Consider the following 21,462-nt stretch of genomic DNA (forward strand, 5'->3'; position numbering starts at 1 on the left):
CCTCCGAGCCTGGGGGTCTGGAGCGGTCGCGGCTGGTTCTTCCTCAGCCTTCGGGGCTTGCTTAAATGTCGCGCCCTCCGACCACCCTCTTCCCTCCTGCCGATCACCAGCGCCCGCGTCCCTGTCGGAAGTCCGTGGCCTCCCCTCCGGAACGGAAGTCCACGAGCGAGGTAGGCGCTGCTTCTGCCCGGTTTGCCGGGCTGCCCCCAGGCCCGAGTGAGGGACTTGCCGGGACCTGTCCAGGGCTGTGCTCCCGAAGGTCTGCGGCGGATGGGCAGAAATAGTACCAAGGCTTCTCTTTGCCTTTCCTAGTTTTCCTGTCCGCGTCCGGGGACGCTGCGTCCTCTAGACCTGCGCTTGGCCAGTGGGAAGCATCGTGCCACGTGTGGCTAGTCAAGTAAAACAAATTAAAATGAAGTAAAAAGCCCGGCTTCTGTGGCTGCCCACCGGCCGCGGAACTCGACCCCCACCACGGCAGGTGCGGGGGCAGCACGGGGACCCCCAAGACAGGACGGACGCGGCCTCTGTTCACCTTCCTGTCCTCAGGCCACCCCGCTGCCCCGCGCGGCAGGTTCGCCGTGGCGGGTCCTGGGGCGCAACGAGGCGCCGAGACTGCGCAAAGGCGGGGTTGCTGAGGCAGGTCCCCCGCCGCCCCCGCGCCTGGGAGACAGCGCCACCTGGTGGACCCTACTTGTGTCTGCAGTCGGCGCGGAGCGTCCGTTCTGTCCGGCCACCCGGCAGGCGGAGGGTGTTCAGCGGCCACCGCCCAGGCGCCGCGTGGATGGGCGGGGCAGGACATTCTTGCTCAGACGCACTTGCTTGCAGACGGACTCTGGACGGTCCAGGGGTGTCTCTGTCTTGCAGGGGAGGCGGGCAGGGAGGTGCACTGACCGCTCCAGAGCCCGCAGACCATCCGCTCACTCGTTCATTCACCAGATAATGACCGGACCCAGCTGGGGATGTGCCCCTGGCCCCACTGGCCCCTTGACGGGCTGCTCTCTGCACAGACCCGGGAAGCACACTGTTCTCCTGGGGGTCAGAGCCGGGGGTTTCTGGGCCGGCAGGCAGAGTCAGGGTTTGCCCAGTCCACTTTCTGGGGCGGGACCAGCCCTTTAAATCAAGGCGGCGCTCTGTGCGGGCAAGGGCAGCTGCTGGTGGCAGGACGGGTGAGGACAGTGAGCTCAGAGCCACCGATGACGGTCGTCTTCTTGGAGGCGAGTGGGCCTGGCATGGTTGGCGGGGACGGGCGGTGTCCTGCCCTCCTTCCTGCCAGGGTCAGGCAGGTGACGTTCCCAGCCGGCGAGAGGCGAGCAGGAGATGCCGGGCGGGCTGAGCTCCCAGTTTCCGGCCTGCAGGAAGCGAGGCAGCTTTCTTGGAGCCACAGAAATGGGGCCACGTGCTGGGGATGGTGGGGCCGGGAGACGGGGCCCCAGGGCCTTGGTGAGTCCCCACGCCTGGCGCTGAGCACGGGGCCCATTTCACAAGGGGAGAGTGGTGAGCCTGCTGGTTTCAATCCCAGTTCATACGACCAGGCACCGTCCGAACCGACGCTTCCTCTCTGAGAGGATGAGGAGGGAGAGGTCGGGGCAGCAGGTCATTTCTGGAAGGGCAGGTGGGGTAGGAGAAGCGAACGGGCCGGTATTTTGCAGCCAGTCGGTGTTGTGGGCTCACCTGTCCCCTAAAATGTGAAGTTCAAGGTCTAGCCCCTGTAGCTGCACTTGAGACCTAGTTTGGGGGTGGCGCCTTTGCAGGGGAAGTTAAGGCTAGGTCACTGGGGTGAGCGGGTCCCGATCCAGTGACTCGTGTCTTCATGCGAGAAAGGACTCAGACCTGTCCATGCAGAGGACACACATGGGGAGCGGCCCCTGAGGCCGACGCAGAGACAGGAATGATGCGTCCATACGCCCTGGGTCCACGGGCACCAGCAGCTGGAGAGGAGCCGGGGGTGGGCCCCATGTCGGAGCCTCTGGAGGAACAGGCCGGCCTACCCCTGACACGGGGCCGTGGGGGACGCTTCTCCGCTGTGTTCACTCTCCAGTTTGCACTGCGGCTCCGTGGACCGGAGGCGCCTGGGGATGCCAACGGGCAGCTGCAGTCCCCTCTGTTGTCTGGGGATCAAGCTACCCCGGGGCCTGCCCCCCAGGGCCTCCCTCATTTGCTCCATGTCACTCAGGGCTCGGGGTTCTGTAGGCTAAACTCTGGGGTCAAAGGGCATGAGCCGAAGGAGGGAGTTTTTGGCTAGCATGACTGAGAGGTCAAAAGGTTAGCCCCGGCTTCGGCCTGGCTGGACCATAAGGCCCAGCTCCGTGCGGGGTCCAGGCCCCCAGTGCCCACCCTGAGCCCTCCATGTTCTCCTGGGTCTCCTCCTGCTCAGCAGCTTCTCTGGGGCCCTGCCGCTTGGGGCTTGTGTCGCCATCTGTGTAGACGCTCACAGAGACCCCTCCTTTCCCAGACAGCACGAGCAAATTCTGGGGCCGACTCTCACGGGGAGACTTTGGGGGCACACGGGGTCCTGTGCTTGGTCTGGAGCTGGGGAGTGGGGTCAGCACACCCTGGTTCACGGATGGAGCGGGGCAGAAGCTGCTTCCCAAAGGAAAGAGGGACAGTGTATCCTGAAGACAGTTGGATGGATACTGGGTGCAAGTCTGTGCACCCAGGTTCATGTGCTGAACCCCAACCCCACGTGTGATGGTGTTGGGAGGTGGGGGCTGGAGGAAGGGATGAGGTCATGAAGGTGGGGGATTAGTGCCCTCCTAAAACAGACCCCAGAGAGTTCCCTGCCCCAGGGCCACGCCAGGACCCAGTGAGCATGCAACCACAGCAACGCTATGCTCACCCCTTGTGACTCGGGGGCCGACCTCGCTCAGGGACGGCTGGGGCAGGGGCCACCTGGAGGCCTCGTCCCCCCCTGTTGGGAGGTTCCTGGTGGCCGTCGCTGGGACCTGGCTGGACTACATGTGCGTGGCCTCTCTGTGTGGCCTGGCTTCCACGGAGTGAGGGGGGGGGTGGACCCCAACGTGAGTGTCTCGGGAGGACCGGGCAGGAGCTGTTCTCCTCGCTGACCAGGACAGTGTCACTTCTGCGTGGTCATCAGCCTGCCCGCGTTCGAGTGCCCGGAGCAGAGACCCACCTCGGATGGCAGCCGTGGGGACGTCCTTGTAAGGAGACCCCAGGGGGCGCAGCCAGTGGTGTAGACAGGATCTGTCTGGAGTGCTGGGTGCTGGTGGTGCCCAGGACCCCACGTGGCCAGCTCTCTCCAGCAGCATCCATGACCCTTGCTGGGAAATGCCCGTGGGGGTAAATGGTGCCCCGGCCGCGAAAACTTATGTCCAAGTACTAAGCCGCTGGACCCGTGAGTGTGACCTTCTTTGGGGGTAGAGTCTTTGCAGACATGATCACGTCAAGATGAGGTGCTAACCAGTGGCTGGTGGCCTCCTAGGAAGGGGCTTTGCCGAGATCGTCACATTGGGACGAAGGCTCTGTGAGGGGGGGAGGCAGAAAGGACAGTGGTTCTGCACGGGCCACGGAGCCCAGGGGCCCCCAGGGGTGGCGGGAGCAGGGGAGGGTTCCCTCCCCCTCCCTCCCGGGTTTTGGACTTCCAGCCTCCTGAACCTTGGGAGAACACGCTCCGTCTTGAGCCGCCTGCTCCGTGGTGCTTCGTCAGTTAGCCCGGCGAACAAGGGCAGCGCCTACGCTTTTCCGGACGCTGCAGTCCTCTGAAGAGCTTTCCATAGCGCCTCCTTGCTCCCAGGGCTCTGAATCCCTCGTGGGGTGTCGGGGCCCCCCCAAGGACGCCGGGCCACGTCCCACTCCCTGACACCGTTGCTGTCCCCGCACACACGGGGGCCCTGCAGCTGTCCAGCCCCCCGTCTCCTGACTTCAGATCCCGCCGCCTGGGGGGCCCTTGGTGCTCGCACCGTGCGCGAATCCCGTCGTCCCGTCAGCACTCAGCATTGTGGTTATGTCTCCCTGAGATGCACTGGTCCTGTTTTTTCCAACATCGAGAAGACCAACTAATACGTATTCATTGTGGAGAAGTCCCTGTACGTAAGCAGCCGTAGGTCTAAAACCCTTCTGCCCTGAGTCAGGGATTGTTGACTATCTTCGCAGACCTTTTAGAAAAGTAATTGGATCACGTTGTATGCAGTACGTGTAACTTCAACGCGCATCTACTGTGAAACCGATCTACAAAATCTACAAAACAGGAGGTTACAGTATCGCAGGGCATGGGTTCGCGGAGTGTCCTCAGGCTGCTCCTTCCTCCCTCCCTCCCTCCCTCCCTCCCTCCCTCCTTCCCTTCTTGGAAATAGTACTGCAAAAACAAACAAAGAAAAAAAAACCCACCATTTTTTCTTCAGGACATCGTGAAGATGTTTGGCGTGCTGCCAGGTGCTGTTAAGAAACTTGTAAAATCCTGTATCCCCTCCTCGAGGCTCTGGCCCCGTTGATGCCTGTTTGTATGTCTTTCTTTCTTTTTTTGCCTTTCTTAATTGTTGATGTATGTCCTTTGTTTCTGTTGGGTGTTTTTGTTGTTGTTAGGGACTCCTTGTATGTTAAGGATCTCTGTTCTCAACTCCTCTGTTTGATCCCAGCACCTGAAATGATGGGCTAAGCACAGCTCTAAGAACTTAGGAATTCTGTATGCTGGACACACCCTAATGGCTTCGTCCCCCTGAGAGCCACGGGAGGCAGGTGCTGTCTTCCTCCTTCCCATCCTACAGGCGGCAACTTGGGGACAGTGAGGCCTAGCTCCTCGCCTCGTGTTTCTGGGTTTGGAGGTGGCAGAGCTGGGACCCCAAGCCCAAGCCCTTGGCGTGCACACCTGCGTTCTCGAGCACAGCACACCCCCGCCATGCCGAGCTGTTCTCAGACATGTCTCCTGTGCACAATGAACGCGTGTGTTTGTCTGTGCCCTCCAGCCGGCAGCAGCCTCACGGCCGGCCTCCGTGAGGACACCTTTGCCGGAGCGTCCCCTTCCGAGTGGGCAAAGCCGGGCCCTGGCCCCTCCCGGCTCTGCTGGGAAAACCCAGGTACAGTTTCCTTTTATGTTGATGGTTCTCAACGTGTGGTTCCTGGACCAACGGCATCAGCGTCACCCTGGGAGTGCATCAGAAATGCAGATCCCGGGGCGCCTGGCGGCTCAGTCGATTGAGCGTCTGACTCTTGATTTTGGCTCAGGTCGTGATACGGGGTTGCAGGATCGAGCCCTGTGTTGGGCTCCGTGCTGGGCGTGGAGTCTGCTTGAGATTCTGTTTTCCCTGGTACTCCTCCCTCCATGCGTTCTCTCTTTCTCAAAATAAATAAATAAATCTTAAAAAAAAAAAAAAAGAAATGCAGATCCCTGGTCCCACTCCGGACCCACTGACCCAGAGAGGGGACAGGTCAGCAACACGTGTCCCGTCCAGAATGCAGGTGATTCTGACGTGGGTCGGAGTTCAAGAGCTCCTGGTCTGTGTCAGCTCTGTCTTGGCCAGGCCGTCACTGAGTTCACTGTCCCCAGATCAAGCAAAACTCGCAGACGGGCACACATGGCCCAGGTTGCTCACCTTTGTGTCCCTGTGTCTACTAAGAAATGAGATGGGGTAACCACCCACCCAGAAAGTGCACACTGTGAGTTGGGGGGAGGCTCCCCGGAAGACGAGCTGTTACGGGGTGGGGGGCATGTGTGCTCTGGAGGGGATGTCGAGAGGGGTCCAGTAGCAGGAGCTCGGAGCCCGGCAGGGGGCAGCTTCCCGAGCAAGGCCCCACCTCGGAGGGGCCCACGCTGGTCCTTCCGAGCCCTGCTGTCACTCCGCCGTGTCCTGGCCCGGCCGTGACCACGTGACCACGCCCCACGGACACGTCCCTGGAGACTTGGCCAAAGGTGCTGAGGCCACGGTCCTACCTGATTTGGGGCTGGGTTACTGTACACGTCAGTAGCGTGGGACCTACTTTTGTCCACGGAAATGAGTGCTGTTACTGGAGAATGAGGCAGGAATAATTAAACAAAAAGCTTTCAGAGTCACTGTATATGGTATTTAAATAACCTTTGGCTGAAGCCAACTTTTAAAACCAGTTTCCTTGAAGGATGAGGTGGAGCGTTAAGTGGGGGGAGCAGAGCCTAGAGCAGGCGCTGGAAGGAAGCCGGGCAAGGCTCACGTCCGAGTGGGCAGGAGCCTTCGGAGGCTGAGATCTGGCTACATGTAACAAGCCACTGTTGGTGGATTTCTTGCGCCGTATATTGGACTTTTTTAAACTCAATATATATCTGTTAGAAGAACTAAAGGGATGTTGTGTTTTCTCTTTTTTTTTCTTCAAATATATGGTGCTCTAGGGTTGTTCTGCCTCCCAATTTTGATAGACATGTGAGTATGGGAAACGTTTCATTTTATTCCAACCTGATGATAAATAAAACAGGCAGGCAATGGTTAGTGCCCAACCTCAGTGATCGGGAGGCAGCAGGGAGCGGTGTAGATTCGAGGGGGGGCAAATGCAAGCCCCATCTGAAGATGCAGCTGCTTCCCAACCCCAGCTCCAGCTCGCACTGCCAACCAGCAACGTGGGGTCAGATCCCAGCACCTCTGAGTCTTCAGAAGCTGGACATCTGGATCTCAACGTGAGCTTTCCTTGTTGCAACCGATTTAAGTTTTCAGAAAACTGTGGGTCACAGGTGGGGCAGACTGGGGGGTAACCTCTGAATGGTGCCCAGGACAGGGAGAGTCCAGACAGGAGCATCTGTCCATGGGAGTCAGGAGGCAGGGCTGCTGGTGGGAATGTGAAATGGGGTGGCCACTTTGGAGGACAGTTTGGCCCATTTCTTAAAAAGGTAAACATGGTCTTATCTGTAGTAAATCAGAATTTACTCCTAGATATTTACCCAAGGGGAGTGAAAATGTACATCCACAGAAAGACCTGGATACGAATCTTTGTGGCAGCATTTTCCATAGGAGCCCCAGACCGGAGACAACCCACATGCCCATGGAAGGGGAAGGGGCTACAGGAGACGGGGTCCCTCCACACAATGAGACACCACCCACCAGCGGCGGGGGGAATGGACCCCCGGGCCACGCTCAGCAAGTGAAGGGAGCTGCTGACCGCAGGATTTTGTTCACACCAGGTTTCTAAGACAGGCAAAGCGACCGAGGCCCCACGCAGATCAGTGGTTGCCTGAGGCTGGGGGTGGGGACTGGCTGCAGGTGGGATGGGGCTTTCAGGGCTGAGGCAGGGGCTGCGGAGCTGGGCTCTACCTTTACAGCAGGTGAATTGCATGGTGTGTAGATCACACCTCCATGGAATTGTGTTCAAGCAGCCACGGTCGTCCCTTCATGCAGGACTTCGGAGTATGCATGGTCCTGAGGCCACCTTCCAGACTTTTCTCGGCATTTCCTTGTGGCCTGCAGAGCACCAGATGGGCAGCAGAGGGCGCTGCGCCACAGCCCCTGGGTCCAGGCTTAACGCCCAGCAGTGGAATGTCCTTGGCGTTTTTGTCCTTGGCAACTGTTTTCTTAAAAAACATGGGGGTCAATAGAATCTGTGTCAATCAAATCCCATTTTCTCGCTGACCTGTGTGACCCTTTAAGAGCTGTTTATCACTGTTTCTGAAGGCGGGGCCCCTCGGAACTTTCGGAGTCTGAGCCAGCAGTACATGAATAATTCACAAACAATGGTTACCTGTAGGGCGGCCCTGCGTGAAGCATCCCTACTGGGAACGCTTTTGTCAACCGGAGACCATTCAGGCCCTGAAAAGGATCCCCAACAGCGGGGACTCGGGTCAATAGGTGGGATAAAAGGCTGGGTCTGGGCTCTACTAAGCAAGGCCTCCTGAGAAGGTGGCTTTGGGGAGTTTCCCACAATGCTTAGTGGAGTCCAGTAATCCCGCTGGAGATGGGGAGGGCGGGGCCTGGAGGAGAGGCGTATATAGGTGACCGCAGCAGGAGCAGATGATATAGAAGCCCAGTGGGAGTCTGAGCCACTCTGGAATTCCCGAGATTAAAAACACAAAAACAAACCACCTGTGCCACATAAATTTACTCGACGCCCCCGACAGCCGCCCGGTTAATAATCCTCGCTCCATAAGCGGCCCGCCACATGGTGAAGAGCATGAACTTGCTTCTTCCGAGGTGCCGGCGGGATGGGGCTGGTGCCGGCTGTGTGGAAGGAAGATGGGCTCGTCTCCTTGCGGGCCCCCGGGGCTGCGGCAGCGTGAACGGCACAGCGCAGGGTCCTAGTGGATCCCTGCAGACCGTGGCGGGCCGTGGTGTGGCCCTTGTCAGGGCGGCAGGATGCAGCTGTCAGGGGAGCGGCGTGGCTGGATCACCCTGACAGGCTGTCCTGCTGGAAGAAGCCAATTTATAAAGGGCCAGGCCCCCTGACGTTCGGAATCAGCAAAGAAATGAAATACAGGGCATCAAAGCGGCTTCCCCCTCAACCGTCTTGATGGCAATTTTGAAACATAAGAAACACCTGAAAGAATCATAAGGCACAGATACGCCGCCCTTTAGGTGTTGCAGTGAGTATATTTGCTATATTTGTTTTCGCATAGATTTACCCACCTGGCCATCCCACTGTCTGAATTCTTCATCTTATTACTATTATTTTTAGTCAAAAGCAGCTTCTCAGACTCTAAAATGCCCCACAGTTGAAAGCTGCTGGCTCGTGTTAGCATCCTAAAATCTTTCCGCTCCACTGGGTCAAGTTTGGATCCCATTTTCCTCGCGTGGGTGGGCGGGTGTGCGAGAGCCGCAGAAGGGAGCAGTCCCAGGTCCCCGTGATGCAGGAGACCCGGTGGTGGGGCCGGCACAGGGAAATGTCCTGTGACCCGAAGTTGCTCGCAAATAAACGACATGGTTTCCGCATTGCCAGCGTGGGGCAGGCAGACAAAACCAGCCCCGCTGAGCCGGCTGTCGAGAGCGCACGGCCCTCGCTCACTCCTGGGGGACACTGGGAGGGCGAACGTTCTCCCAGCACTCCGTGAGGCCCTGACCTCAGGGCTTTGCACGCACAGACCCCTCTCAGGCTCACGCACAGCCGTGAGGCACCCATTCTCCCGTTTTACAGATGAGGAGACTGAGGCACGGATTGTTCCGGTGGCTTGCCCGAGGCTGCATGCCTGGTCAGTGGCTGGTTTGCACAAGGCACCTGCACAGATGGAAGCAAACAGCTACGAGTTTTAAAGCTGGCGATGCCAAATGTCGGTGTGGATGTGAGGCGGAGGCTCCGCTCTCGGGATGCAAGTCGATGCGCCCTGAAAGGCAGTTTGGCCACAAGAGCCACAGAAATGCCGGTGTCAGTTGGCTCAGTGTGGCCAACTTCACATCCAAGGATGTTCACTGTGGACTTAGTGATGTTCCGGAATGTTTCTGTAAGGACCGTGTTCAAACACTGGGATTCAAAAGAAAACTTGTGGGCGCCTGGGTGGCTCAGATGGTTGAGCGTCTGCCTTCGGCTCAGGTCATGATCCCAGGGTCCTGGGATTGAGTCCCGCATCGGGCTCCTTGCTCAGCGGGGAGTCTGCTTCTCCCTCTCCCTCTGCCGCTCCCCCTGCTTGTGCTCTCTGTCTCTCTCGCAAATGAATAAATAAAATCTTAAAAAAAAAAAAAAAGAAAAGAAAAGCTTGTATCCTGGGGAAGTGTTGAGTAGCACAGATCTGGTTACAAACCAGACTCCAGGAGAAACAAAGTAACGATAGTCTTCCTCTAATGTTATATGTGTATAGAAAATGCGTATAATGAATTGAGTATGCGTAGACTACACAAAATAATCATGTACATAATAGAATAAACTGGAAAGGTATGTACCAAGAATATGAACAGTAATTATTTCCAAGTGGGGCTCTCTGGGGGGAGGAGGTTATAGTTGCTGTTTCTCTTTGGGCTTGTTGGTATTTCCCACAGTGGGTGTGTGTTAATGGACCAGCTTAGGAATCAGACACTGTCCCTCCGCTCCCATAATTGAGGTAAAAGGGAATGCAAACAGATCAGTCTAAACTTTTTTTCTTATTTCTGAGTGCAAGGAGGCTTTGCGGGGGGGAGGGAATCAGCAGGTGGCACCAGAGGGTAGTGATCCTCTCAAGCTGTGGGCCTCGTGGGGGCGGCTGGGTGGGTGGGCGGGTATGCGAGAGCCACAGAAGGGAGCAGTCCCAGGTCCCCGGGATGCAGGAGACTCGGTGGTGGGGCCCGCACAGGGAAATGCCGAGCTAGGCAAGGACAAAGTGCTACCGTCAAGCGCAACTGGGTGCACCTAAGGCTTTGTAAACCCCTGCCCTTAAAAATGGGATAATCTCAGACCCGTGTGACCCAGTGAAGAGGGAAATCCAGATGAGACGGAGAAGTGGTGGGTGGAGATAAACAGTGGACAGCTTTTTTTTTTTTTTTTTAAGATTTTATTCATTTATTTGAGAGAGAGAGAGAAAGTGCATGAGAGGGGGTAGGGGGTAGGGTCAGAGGGAGAAGCAGACTCCCCACTGAGCAGGGAGTCCGATATGCGACTCGATCCCGGGACTCCAGGATCATGACCTGAGCCGAAGGCAGTCGGCCCAACCAACTAAGCCACCCAGGCGCCCATTTCTCAGACATGTATTTAATAAGAAAATGTAAATTTTGGATCCCCAAATAACATGTTAAGCAAAATAAGCGTACATAGTCTCAAAATACACTCACAATGCCATTGGCAGAACCTCAAAATTGTGTGTTGGTGTTTTGGAAAGGCCGCCTTGTGTCAGCAAAAGGGCTGAGCACCTCAGATACCCCAGAGATACTGCTTCCAAACCAACAGTTACAATGATGACGGGAAGCATCTGATCGTCAGGAGGGACGTTTTATGACTTTCTAGCTACGAACATGACAGTCTGTTGCACGTATGTGGGAGTTCTGTTGATTCTTAGTTATGTTGTGGGAACTTGGTTGGGGCATCTGGGTTGGCATGGAGCATATCCTGGCTTTTCCCATGTAGAATAATGGGAACGAGGTCTTGGCGGGGGGCAATTTCACACAGAGCTTCCGACTTCCAGGAAGGGATTGTTGAGACACTGAGTGAAACCCACCTGTGCAGAGAAGTGGCCCATATGATCGAGTTGAAAAACTTCACAAATTCGTGAGTCCCTGACCCCAAATAAAGGACACGAGACAAGAGGGCCGTGAGTGTTTTGGAGGTGGTCCATCCAAGTTTAGGGAAGGACCAGACCACCCGTGAGGCTGAGGCGTCACTGCGGACCCGTGACGTGCGTGTGCGGCAAATCGGCGAACAGCACGTTGCCATGTCAGCTCCCATGTGTGGACACATGTCGGTGATACACACCGATATTTAGCTTATGAAAGTATAATGGTCAGGCCTTGGGGAAATCACTATGTGGAGCTCACAATCTCTAGCATTACCATATAATGACCTTCTGCTTCTCACAGGCAGAAGGAAGCAGGAAGCACCGAGTAGGGCAGCTGTTCGAGCACAGATTGAGAGCTTCTTCGCCCCCTTCCCTGAACGGGCAGTGCATCTTCGGGAGGGGAAGGGGCCAGTTCGGGGCTGCCGCATGGCCAACAGTCACAGATTGGATCAGCTTTCAGATCAGGGGTGTGGAGGTCGGCCGAAGGTCAGAGGTGCAGGCGGGCTGCCCAGGGTTGGCTCTGCCTCACGCTCGGGGCCCAGGGAGGGTGTCAGTCCCCTGTCTCACTCTGGAGTATGGGCTGAAGGCAAGGCTGCTATCAAGGGCATGGTTCTGTGATGATGGCACAGAGGATGCAGAAGAGGAAGCTCAGCTGTGTGAACACCTTTCACGCATCTGATCCAGTTTACCCCTGAAGCTGCAAGGATGACCATCAGGGAAGCCCGCTGCCCCGGGGTCCCCAGGATCTCTCGGCGAGGTCTGTGCCCATAGCCCCACCCAGCCTCCAGCCCTCTGCTGGCGATGCCTGTCCCTCTGATGTTATAGGAGCCTCTGTGCAATGATCCCTCCTCCACCTGATAACACCAGTCGTTTTTCTACTTTTACCAAAATTTAGCCGTTCTGTGTACCATTCCTCCATGGTCAGCTCTGTGCCTTATTTGATAAAAGCACTGGATAGTTCCTGAGATCTTTCTCCTATATCTAGAGAAATTTCCAATTATTTGGATTTGGGGGATCATAATAACTTGACCCAGATGAATACCCTTCAGCGGTAGAATTTTTGACCTGCAAGAAATCAGTTGTTGAATGAGACACATCTGCACCAACGTTTCATTGTGGGGCTTTCCCCAGTGCCCCACTGCACTTGGCTGTTTCTGCTCCAAGGAGACCGTGGGCTTCTGCCCCAGTCTCGTGTGTTTTGGTCACTCTTGTTCCCAGATCACGCACAAGGCTCTAGCATGAGCAGCAAGCACTGCTTTGACCCTTTTCAGTGCCCCATATTGAGTTAGGCTGGAGAGACTCTGCTTCTGGAAGTCGTCTTCCTTTTTTGGACGCGTGTTGACAGGTGAACCTCATGCACAGCTTCTTGGTTGATAGTAATGTTGACTATTCCCCACAGAGCCCTGGGCTCATGGCTTTCCTGAGTGTGATCCTTGTTACAACCTATCAGCTGGCTGGACAAACAGACCAGGCGGTGAGCCGCCAGCAAAGTGAGAAGGGTGTGGGTGAGCAGCTGAGCAGTCAAGGGAAGGTGGGCTGGAGCAGCTCCTCCTTTATTTATCAACGTAATGGGAATCCTTGCCAGAGTTTTAAATATACGTTATGCTAGGGTTGCATCTTAAATATATCTGCAGCATATTAATAATTAAACAGAAGTGGGAAATGTTTGGGTTGGGGACAGAAAGTAGGAATCATCAGCTTTATGCAGAGAACCCACCCAATGGGAGTTCTGCCTGAATGAAGACTTAAGAATTACTCCATAGTTTAACTGAAAGTTACCTCCTTGTGAGAGGGAGAGCGGGACAGGAAATAGGGGAAAGAGGGATAATGCCAACTTCATCTGCTCCCCTCATCAGGAAAGCAAAAAGACTTCCCAGAACTCCTCCTTCCCGACACCCATCAGGTGTCTGCTTACAGCTCATTGGCCAGGAGAGTAGAACTCAGCTTCCTCTAGCTCCAACAGAGTCTTGATACATTGCCACCCTCAATCAGTAACCTGCTTATGTAGAAAAAAGGGATGAATGCACATCAGAAAGGATTAGCAGCATATGCCACACTAGCCAAATTTTGCACACCACTCAGCATCTCCCTTTGTTTATTTTAAGAGAGCTACTTACCCTGCGATCCCTGAACAGCACACTCCTCAAGGCTACTTCCCGCCAAACCCAAGGTCCCATGTCCCACCGAGAAGCCCAGCCCTGCAGCAGGTGCCCAGGGATGCTGGGCTGGATGGGCACCCAGGAATCAGCACTGGGGATGGAGTGAGAGCCCAAGGGCACACTCGTGTGTCTCGGGGTGAGTCCTCTTTTGCATGATTGTCCTCCTTGGGGGTGATTTGGGGATTTTTCTACTTTTTTCTAAAATTTTCTACTCTTCTACTTTGGCATTTAAAAAAAGTTTTATTTTGGGGGCATCTGGGTGGCTCAGTGAGTTGAGCGTCCGACTCTGGAGATCGAGCCCTGGGTCGGGCTCCATGCTGAGCACAGAGTCTGCTTGAAATGCTCTCTCTCCCTCTGCCCCTCGTGCCACTCACGCTCTCTCTCTCTCTCTCAATAAAAAAAAAATCTTTAAAAAACTTTTATTATCATATGACTTAACACGCGCAGCAAGAACAGCATAAAGAACTCCTTTGTGGTCTTTAACCAGGTTCATCTAGTGTTCTAAATTGCCCCGATTTCTTTATCATTTTACCGACCCACCGAGTCTATCGTGGATCTGTCCACGCCCAGGGAGAGGGGAGGAGGGACACACTTGCCCCTAGCAACCATCTATTGGGAAGTAAATTGCAGCTAGGTTGCCCTTTTATCCCTAAATATTTCTTTTTTTTAGAACAAAGACATCTTCTTACAGAATCCCAGTACAGTGATCAAAATCTGAAAATTTAACACTGATGAAAAGAATCTTACCTAATCTGCAGGCCCCATCCCAAATTTACTGATGGCCCAACAACGTCCTGCTTAGCTACTTTTCTCCTGGTCCAGCGCCGACCCCGGTTTCCGTATCTCTTCACTCTTCCATCCTGAACGGACCCCAGCCCCTCCTTGTCTTGTGGGACCTTGACGTGTGCGAGGAGTACACACGTCAGTCATTTTGCAGGCTGTCCCTTGGTTTGGGTTTTGCCCGATATCTCCTCAGAGTGGATTGGGTTATGCATTTTTGGTGTGGTTACTGCAGTGGTGATGTGAATTCTCTTCAGGGCATCACGCCAGGAGGCACGTGGTTTTGGTCAATCCTGCTTCTGGGGATGTTTGGCTTCCTGGTGAAGGTAGTGCCTGCCAGAGGTTTTCCACTCTCAGGTTACTATTTTGCCCTTGGTGAGTAGGAAGTGACTTGTGGGGAGAAAACTTTGAAGCTATGTAAATATCTTGTGTCTCATCCATCTCTCAGGAGCACATGGGTAGGGATAGCTGATCAAAACATTTGGAAACTTTTGACCAGGGAATGGCAAACTTTTCCTTTTTCTTTTTTTTCTTTTTTCTTTTCTTGAGTAGGCTCCATGCCCAAGATGGGGCTTGAACTCACCACCCTGAGATCAAGAGTCATGCACTCTACCTACTGAGCCACCCAGGTGCCCCAAACTTTTTCTGTAAAGGGTCAAAGAGCAAATATTTTAGTCTGTGTTGGCTATATAGTCTCTGTTGAGACTCTAAAGCTTTGCCATTAGAGCATGGAAGCAACCGCGGACATATGTAAACAAATGGGTGTGGTAACGTTCCAATAAAACTTTATTGACAAAAACAAGTGGTGGGCCAGATTTAGCCCATGGGCCATGGTTTGTCGACCTGCCCCTTATACCACTGTCAGCTGGTCTACCTCTAAAAGCCAGGAATTTCCCCTTGTGGGTGATTTTCAGACTCTTATAGGGTCTGACTTAGAAGTTTTAGGGTCTTAATTCTCCACGCGTAGATTTTTTTCAAAGGATGAATCAAATTATGCCGCAGGTTGTTGTATAATTTTGAAGGTGATGTGACAGCAACTGAGGCCAGAATGGCCCACTCCCATTGAGCTCTGTCTAGAGGTTTCCCCTAGAGACTGTCAAGAAGGACCCCAAAAAGGGACCAAACATGGATTTTGTTTGGGTTGCACAGTCTGGGATTAATCTGAGTTATTTGGGCTGGGGCTTGAACTCTGCCGGTTGCTACAGGCCACTCTCTTCCTTCCCCTTTACACTGCCCTCCTTCCCTCGTTGACGAGTTCTGCCTGACCCTGAAAGCATGTGTATTTTCCACCCTTTTGTGAGATCTTGACGAGTAGGGGGTCACTTTCTAGAATTCCTCCCATCTCTTGTAGTCATAGAATGCTAAATCCCAGATGGAAAATTAACCCAACCAGGATGTTTATATTTGGTGCCCCAATTAGCCACATTCCAAGAAAAGAACCTTTGTCACTCTCTGGGGAATCTGCTGGCTTGGGAAGGATGTAGTTATGAACTTAATCTGTTTAGCTCTGTTTGGTTCTGCAAAGTGGGTGGTATGACCTGCAGCGCAGGCCGGCTCTGGATCCCAGTGCTGTGCTGGTAGCGGGTCTGGGGGGTTCAAGAGCCCAGCCTTCCAATTCTAGCTTGTTTGGGGACGGGCACCAGAAAGAAGGCAGCTGACGGGAAGGAGTGTGATCAACCTTCTGTTGGTTTATTTCCCAGGGAGGCAGGTTTGGGGGGCACTTTGGCACCATGGAACTGGCCTGAGGTTACCCTCCATCTGTGGTGATGTCCGCCAGACAGGTTCTGCTAAGAGTGGTGTTCTACTCCCGGGTCTCCAGGGGAAGAAGCGGGTGCCGCCCTGGGCCAGTGAGTGAAGGGATTCAGTACCACGTCCTGGGAGCTGCATTAGGACTCCCTTGGATCCACCTAACAGGGAGCTTCTATGGAGGGAAAGCGGAGACTCACATCTGTAACCACCTCTTGTTGAAACTCATTGTTAACCATTGAAACGGATGCTTCACCTTCACATTCTGCGGCTTTGAAGTTTGAGTTATTGGAATCATCCAGGAAAGGTTGAGTTGATTCCATTAAAAACCCCACCGCAGAAGACTCTCCTCTCAAGGGAATGTGCCTTTCTGGGCACATCCAGGAAGTGAAGGGCGCCCTCTTAGGAAGAAGGGTCACACCGGAACCCAGGTGAGGGCGGGCTGGTGGCAGGTGGGGCCAAGTTTCACCAAGAGTCCTTTCCTGGGCTTTCCGCCGGGGTGTCTTCTCTGAGCAGCGGGGCCCCGGAGCTTGTCCTCGCCGTGTGGACACACCTCTTGTTGCTCTCCCTCTGCCGTATCCACTGTCTGCCCCTGCATTTGGCCGGCGTCATGTGACTCAGAGCTCACAAACTCACACGGTCCCAGGGACCAGGCAGGTGGTGCACCTGAGTTAAGCCCGCCAGGTGGGATTGAGGGAGCAGCGGTAGGACGTGGCGTCCACGGCTCCACTGGCCACTGGCAACCCGAGGCCGTGGGGCCCAGTGTCGGCACACCTGGTTTTTACTCAAGTCAGAAGTCTACGTGTGCACATGCCATCGTGAGGTTTTAAAATCTTGTCAGCAAATTCAACTTAAAAATTGTGTAGACCAAACACAGATAACTTAGACCTGTGTCCAGGTGCAGGTATCTGTGGGGGGGATTCTGCTGTCATTTCTCCCATAAGAGCTTGGCCAGGGGCCTCGCCGTGGGCTGGACAGCAAACGCGGCTCGCGTGTCTGCATCCTAGGTCCTTCCACTGTGTTTGTCACGTCCTGTTGGGTCATGGGGCTGGGAGGCGGCTCTGTGGGGTCCTGTCTGCTGGATCCTCTACTTTAGGAGTTTTGGAATTCCCTCCAGGCAGGACACTGACTCGCCCCTGGTGTCGCCCGTGGGCCCTCCCCCTCCTGCTTCATCCAGGACCCCAGGCGGGCTGGGAGCGCCGTGGCTTGCCCGGGTCAGTGCCGCCAGGCCTGGAGTGTAGCACCGTGACTGAGGTCCTGGGCATTTTAGGCATTTGTCTGGACAAACTCCTGTCAAACATCTTTGTCACCTTAAGGATTTATTTATTTATTTGAGAGAGAGAGTGAGCAAGCACAAGCAGGGGGAGAGGCAGAGGGAGAAGGAGACTCCCCAAGCAGACTCTGCACTCAGGGCAGAGCCTGACGCCGGACTCGAGCCCAAGACCCTGGGATCGCGACCTGAGCCGTAACCAGGAGTCAGACTCTCCACCAATGAGACCCCAAGCGCCCCGAGCACCTTTGTCACTTTATACCAAGTGTTGCACCTTGGAGACCTGCATGGAGTTAATCGGAAGAGGTCAGATAAAAACACAAGTCCCAGTTTGTTTGGAAGAACCAGAAGACCACATCCCCCACGGGGTGACCGGGGTGGGAGGCCCCATGTGGGGGGCCCCCTGAGCAGGTCCTTTGCCGGCCTCCCGTCGGGCCTGGGCCCCTCCTTTCCTGTTCTGTTAGCAGCAGGTCTGGCCGCTGGAGTTACAGGCCCGGGGTCCTTGCTAAGTGGCTCCAGGGAGGCTTGGCTGGGGAGGCATCTGTCAGAGCCTGGGGAGCAGGAGAGAGAGAGGAATGTGTGTTTCTCCCACTCCCCAGTGTCGCTGTGGCTCAGCCCCCCCGGAACCCATCTTGCCGTGTGGTCCCTGCCGCTGGGGAGCAGCTGTGTCCTCGGCAGGGTGAGCCCCCACTGCCCACTCCCCCCATCGAGGTGCAGCAGTGCCCTCCTGCTCTGGCTGAGTGTTGGTGTGCCTACTGTGACGGGCTGAACAGTGTGCCCCCCAGAAGCCTCATGCTGAAGTCCCGACCCCCCGTTTCTCAGGACCCTGACCCAATCTGCTGGTGTGATCCTAAGAAGAGATCTGGGCACAGACACGCACCAGGGGAAAACCACATGATGTCGCGGGGAGAGGGGCATCTGCACACCAAGGAGAGGGGTCTCAGGACGGGCAGCCCTGCCGACACCCTGCTCGCCGACTGCCAGCCTCCAGAACTGGGAGGAGATGAATCTCCATCGGTGAAGCCCCCAGCCTGGGGTCCTTTGTTCCGGCGGCCCCAGCATAGGCTGCACACACCTGTGCTTGGGATCTAGCAACACCATACCTAGTACCTCTTCCATCTCTATTGTAGTAGAATCAAGTGGAAATGGGATGTTTTTAGCACCCACGTCCCTATTAAAAGTCAGAAGGTAAGAGATCCCCGGAGGGACATAGGATTTTCACCCTCAGTCCATTCCGCTCATTTATTAACCCGGTGGGTCCCCGTAGGCAGCTGACTTTGCAAACCCCGATTTAAATTTTAAGCTGTCCTACCAAAGCCATGTCTGAGAGAAATGAGCCCATTTTGTCTTTGATTGCTGGGTTTCCTGGGTTGCTGGGTACGTGGATGTTGGTCTCTCCACTGGGACCTTGTCTGCACTTGGCAAAACACGCACAGTTTTGAAATTCCGGATAGGAGTTTCCCAACCAACGGAAAGCTCCTGTCACAAAGTGTCTCCTCCTGCCCATGAGCTGCTGGGGGAAACAGTGTCAATGTGTTTTTTTATTCATGGGAGCCAACGAGGAGCTGAAATGATTCATCGCTGCCCAAGACAGCCAGGAACACCCCCAGTCCCCTCCCGCGCAGGGGTCATAGTGCTTCATTTTGTTGGGCATCAAGCCACTCTTCCTACAAACTTCTGGAGAAATTCCAAATGTGGTAAGCAACTCTCAGCTTGCTCCTGAAGGGACTCAAGAAAAACACACACTCTGAGCTGAGGGGAGATAAAGCGAGAGAAAGCGCTTTTCTGGGACCCTCGGGTCAGAGCTGCACGTCTCAGTGGGTGCGGGCGGGGGTCCCAGAGCGGTTCTGCTCCAGACACCTGCCCCTGCCCCCGCCCCAGGGACATCCCAGCGTCCCCTCCACCAGCGCTCCCCCTGCGACCCCCGCCTCCCCCAGACTATGGCCGTGACCCCGCAACAGCAGAAGGCACGAGGTCACGCCCCTCGGCAACGAGCTGGTTCCGCTCGCTCAGAGTGAGCTCAGCCTGCCTGGGCCGCATCCTGCTCCCCGTCGGATCCTCAGGGCCGGCCTCAGAGCCGCGGGGGCCCATTCTCTGCACCCCCGACTGCCTCCCTGCCCGTGGCACAGTGCCGGGAAAGCAGGGGTCTGTTTGCCACGGTGGCCTCGACACCCAGGGCAGGCGGTGTGGTGAGCGCTGGAAACGGCTTCTTGATTGTGCGATTCCTCCGGCGAACCCAGAAGTGGAGAGACCAGCGTGGTCCGAAGGCAGGTGCCGAGGGCTCCGAGATACCCTTTCTGGCTGGCCGTTCTGTCCATGGCTCGGAGCAGGTGTGCTGGCACCTGGGACCTGGGGGAGTTTCAGTGCCGTGGGGTCCACCCTGTGGTCACTGGCCCCCACTGTGGCCCGGGGGGGCCGTGGTTTCCCTAACGCAGGAGCGGCTGCTGAGATGGGCCCGTTGTCTGTCTCTCGTTGCCGAGACAACAGGCCGCCCACCTGCCCACCCTCCCTACACCGCTGCAAGCTGGGAGGGGGCCATCTGTGGTCCCAGACCCCCCGCGGCGGGTTTCAAACTGAACATGGGTATCAGCCTGCCATTATCAAATGTGACATATTATCTTGGTGGATTTTCAAGGGTCATTTTTGTCTTAGGCTGGTTTTCTGTGTATTTTTCTATTGCATCTAGTTGGATGTGTTCAAACCAAGTTTATACAGGATTATGGGGTAGACTCGATGCAGATAGTAACAGTGACGCACATCAGATCTGGTACAAATGTTTCCGACTTTTCTACTACTCTGCATCACCCATCCCCACTCAGTCCCACAGCCAGAGTAAAACAAATGTTAAATAACGGGCATGTTTCAGTATGTCCTCTGTGTGCGCGCACACACACACACACACACACACACACGATATTAATTTAACATATATTATGTATTTAATATGTGTATATATATTAGATATCATATATTATATAATACTCAATAATTGCTTAAAATATCTATGATTTTTTATTTTAATTACAGTAAAATTTACCCCTTTTAGGTTTATAGTTCACTGGCTTCTGGTAAATAATAGTGCTTTGAGTAAAAAAAAAAAAAATATATATATATATAGTAATACCTGCACTTGGAAAAAATTCACACTGTGCCGAAGAAGATGGGATCTTGAGCACTCAAACTCTTAGTCTCTCGTTCCTTGTGCATAAGCTTCCTGAAATATCAAGCATTCCTGTTTTATATGCAAACAAAGGGATAGAGACACACAGTGTTTTTCTTTTTTTCACTTAATATTTGTTGGACATTGTGTTGCAGCCACACCTCATTTTATTGGGGGGTGCTGAACTGTGCATCTACATCCTTTGTCAATTTTTCTATTGGATTATTCATCTTATTGATTTGCAAGAGCTCTTTGCATATGAAGCAATTTAGTCCTTAGCTTGTCAAGAGGCAGATTTATTGTGAAGCCGATGATGTTTAATTTTCAGAGACTTTCACTTGTATGAACCCTCACAGGACACTGGAAATGACCTAGCAATGTGTTCATAAAATCCACCCAACTAAGTTATTTTCACTGCAATAAGGATTGTATCTTTCAGTTGAGACTTTCCCTCATGCTGGTGTTCTCAGACAGGCTGTGGGCATTTTTGAGATCTGGCTAAGAGGCAGTTCTGTTCAGGTTGCATTTAATTTGGATTAAATAGGATACATATAGGGAGTTTTCTGTCACTTATGGGTATAAATCATCACTAGCCATCATGGTATGGGAAAGCTTCCTGTAAGACTGCCTCTTTTTTTATGGTGAAAGAATTTATATTTAGATTTAGCCAGTTGGACTTAGTTTAGATGACCCCAATTTTGTTGGCAACATCCAAAGCATCATAGTCAGGAGCCAGTCGGATATATGGCTTCTTCTCTCCATCGGGCCTGGTCAGGGTGTTGACCTTGGCCTCGTCAATGTCGCAGAACGTCTTCACAGCCTGTTTGATCTGGTGCTCATTGGCCTTGGCATCCATGGCTAACACAAGTGTGTTGTTGTCTTCTTTGTTTGTCATGTCAGGGGAGCTTGATGATGGCATTGTGGTCAAGCTTGTTTCTCCTGGGGGCTCTCTTTTGAGGATATTTGGGCTGCTTTTGGAGATGCAGTATCTTGGGATGTAGGTGACATGAGGATCTTTTTTTTTGACGGTGGACGCCTTTCAGTACCCCTTTCTTGGGATTCAAAGCCTTTGCTTTGGATTTGGGAGGGATGGGAGCTTCCTTCTTTGTGAAAGGGGAGAGTTCTGCTCTTTGTACCAAATTAACCTTCATGGTCCTGTGCGGCCAAAGACCGTGTCATGATATGGACCATGGAGTTCAGCGCTAGAAGCACGTGGTGGTGAGGAAAGAGGTCTGACATGGTTGGAGGCAGAAGCCAGTCCATGGAAACC

At 54.2% G+C, this 21,462-nt stretch overlaps 1 protein-coding gene across 5 annotated transcripts in view; it reads left to right on the top strand.

Annotated features, from left to right (window-relative positions):
• The window catches only part of STX2 (syntaxin 2), a 196,058-nt gene that overhangs the window by 46,240 nt on the left and 128,356 nt on the right, over positions 1–21,462 (top strand). For 2 of the 5 annotated variants that reach the window (XM_027575838.1, XM_027575839.2), the window contains exon 10: positions 17,855–18,129. The exons of the other annotated variants lie outside the window; for them this stretch is intronic. In XM_027575838.1, the coding sequence (XP_027431639.1) occupies positions 17,855–18,124 (270 nt within the window). In that variant the 3' untranslated portion in view covers positions 18,125–18,129. Of the gene's footprint in view, positions 1–17,854; positions 18,130–21,462 lie in introns of those variants that run through there. 5 annotated transcript variants of the gene reach the window in all.

Source organism: Zalophus californianus, chromosome 14 (assembly GCF_009762305.2).
Source record: "Zalophus californianus isolate mZalCal1 chromosome 14, mZalCal1.pri.v2, whole genome shotgun sequence".
In the NCBI taxonomy this organism is placed as follows: domain Eukaryota; kingdom Metazoa; phylum Chordata; class Mammalia; order Carnivora; family Otariidae; genus Zalophus; species Zalophus californianus.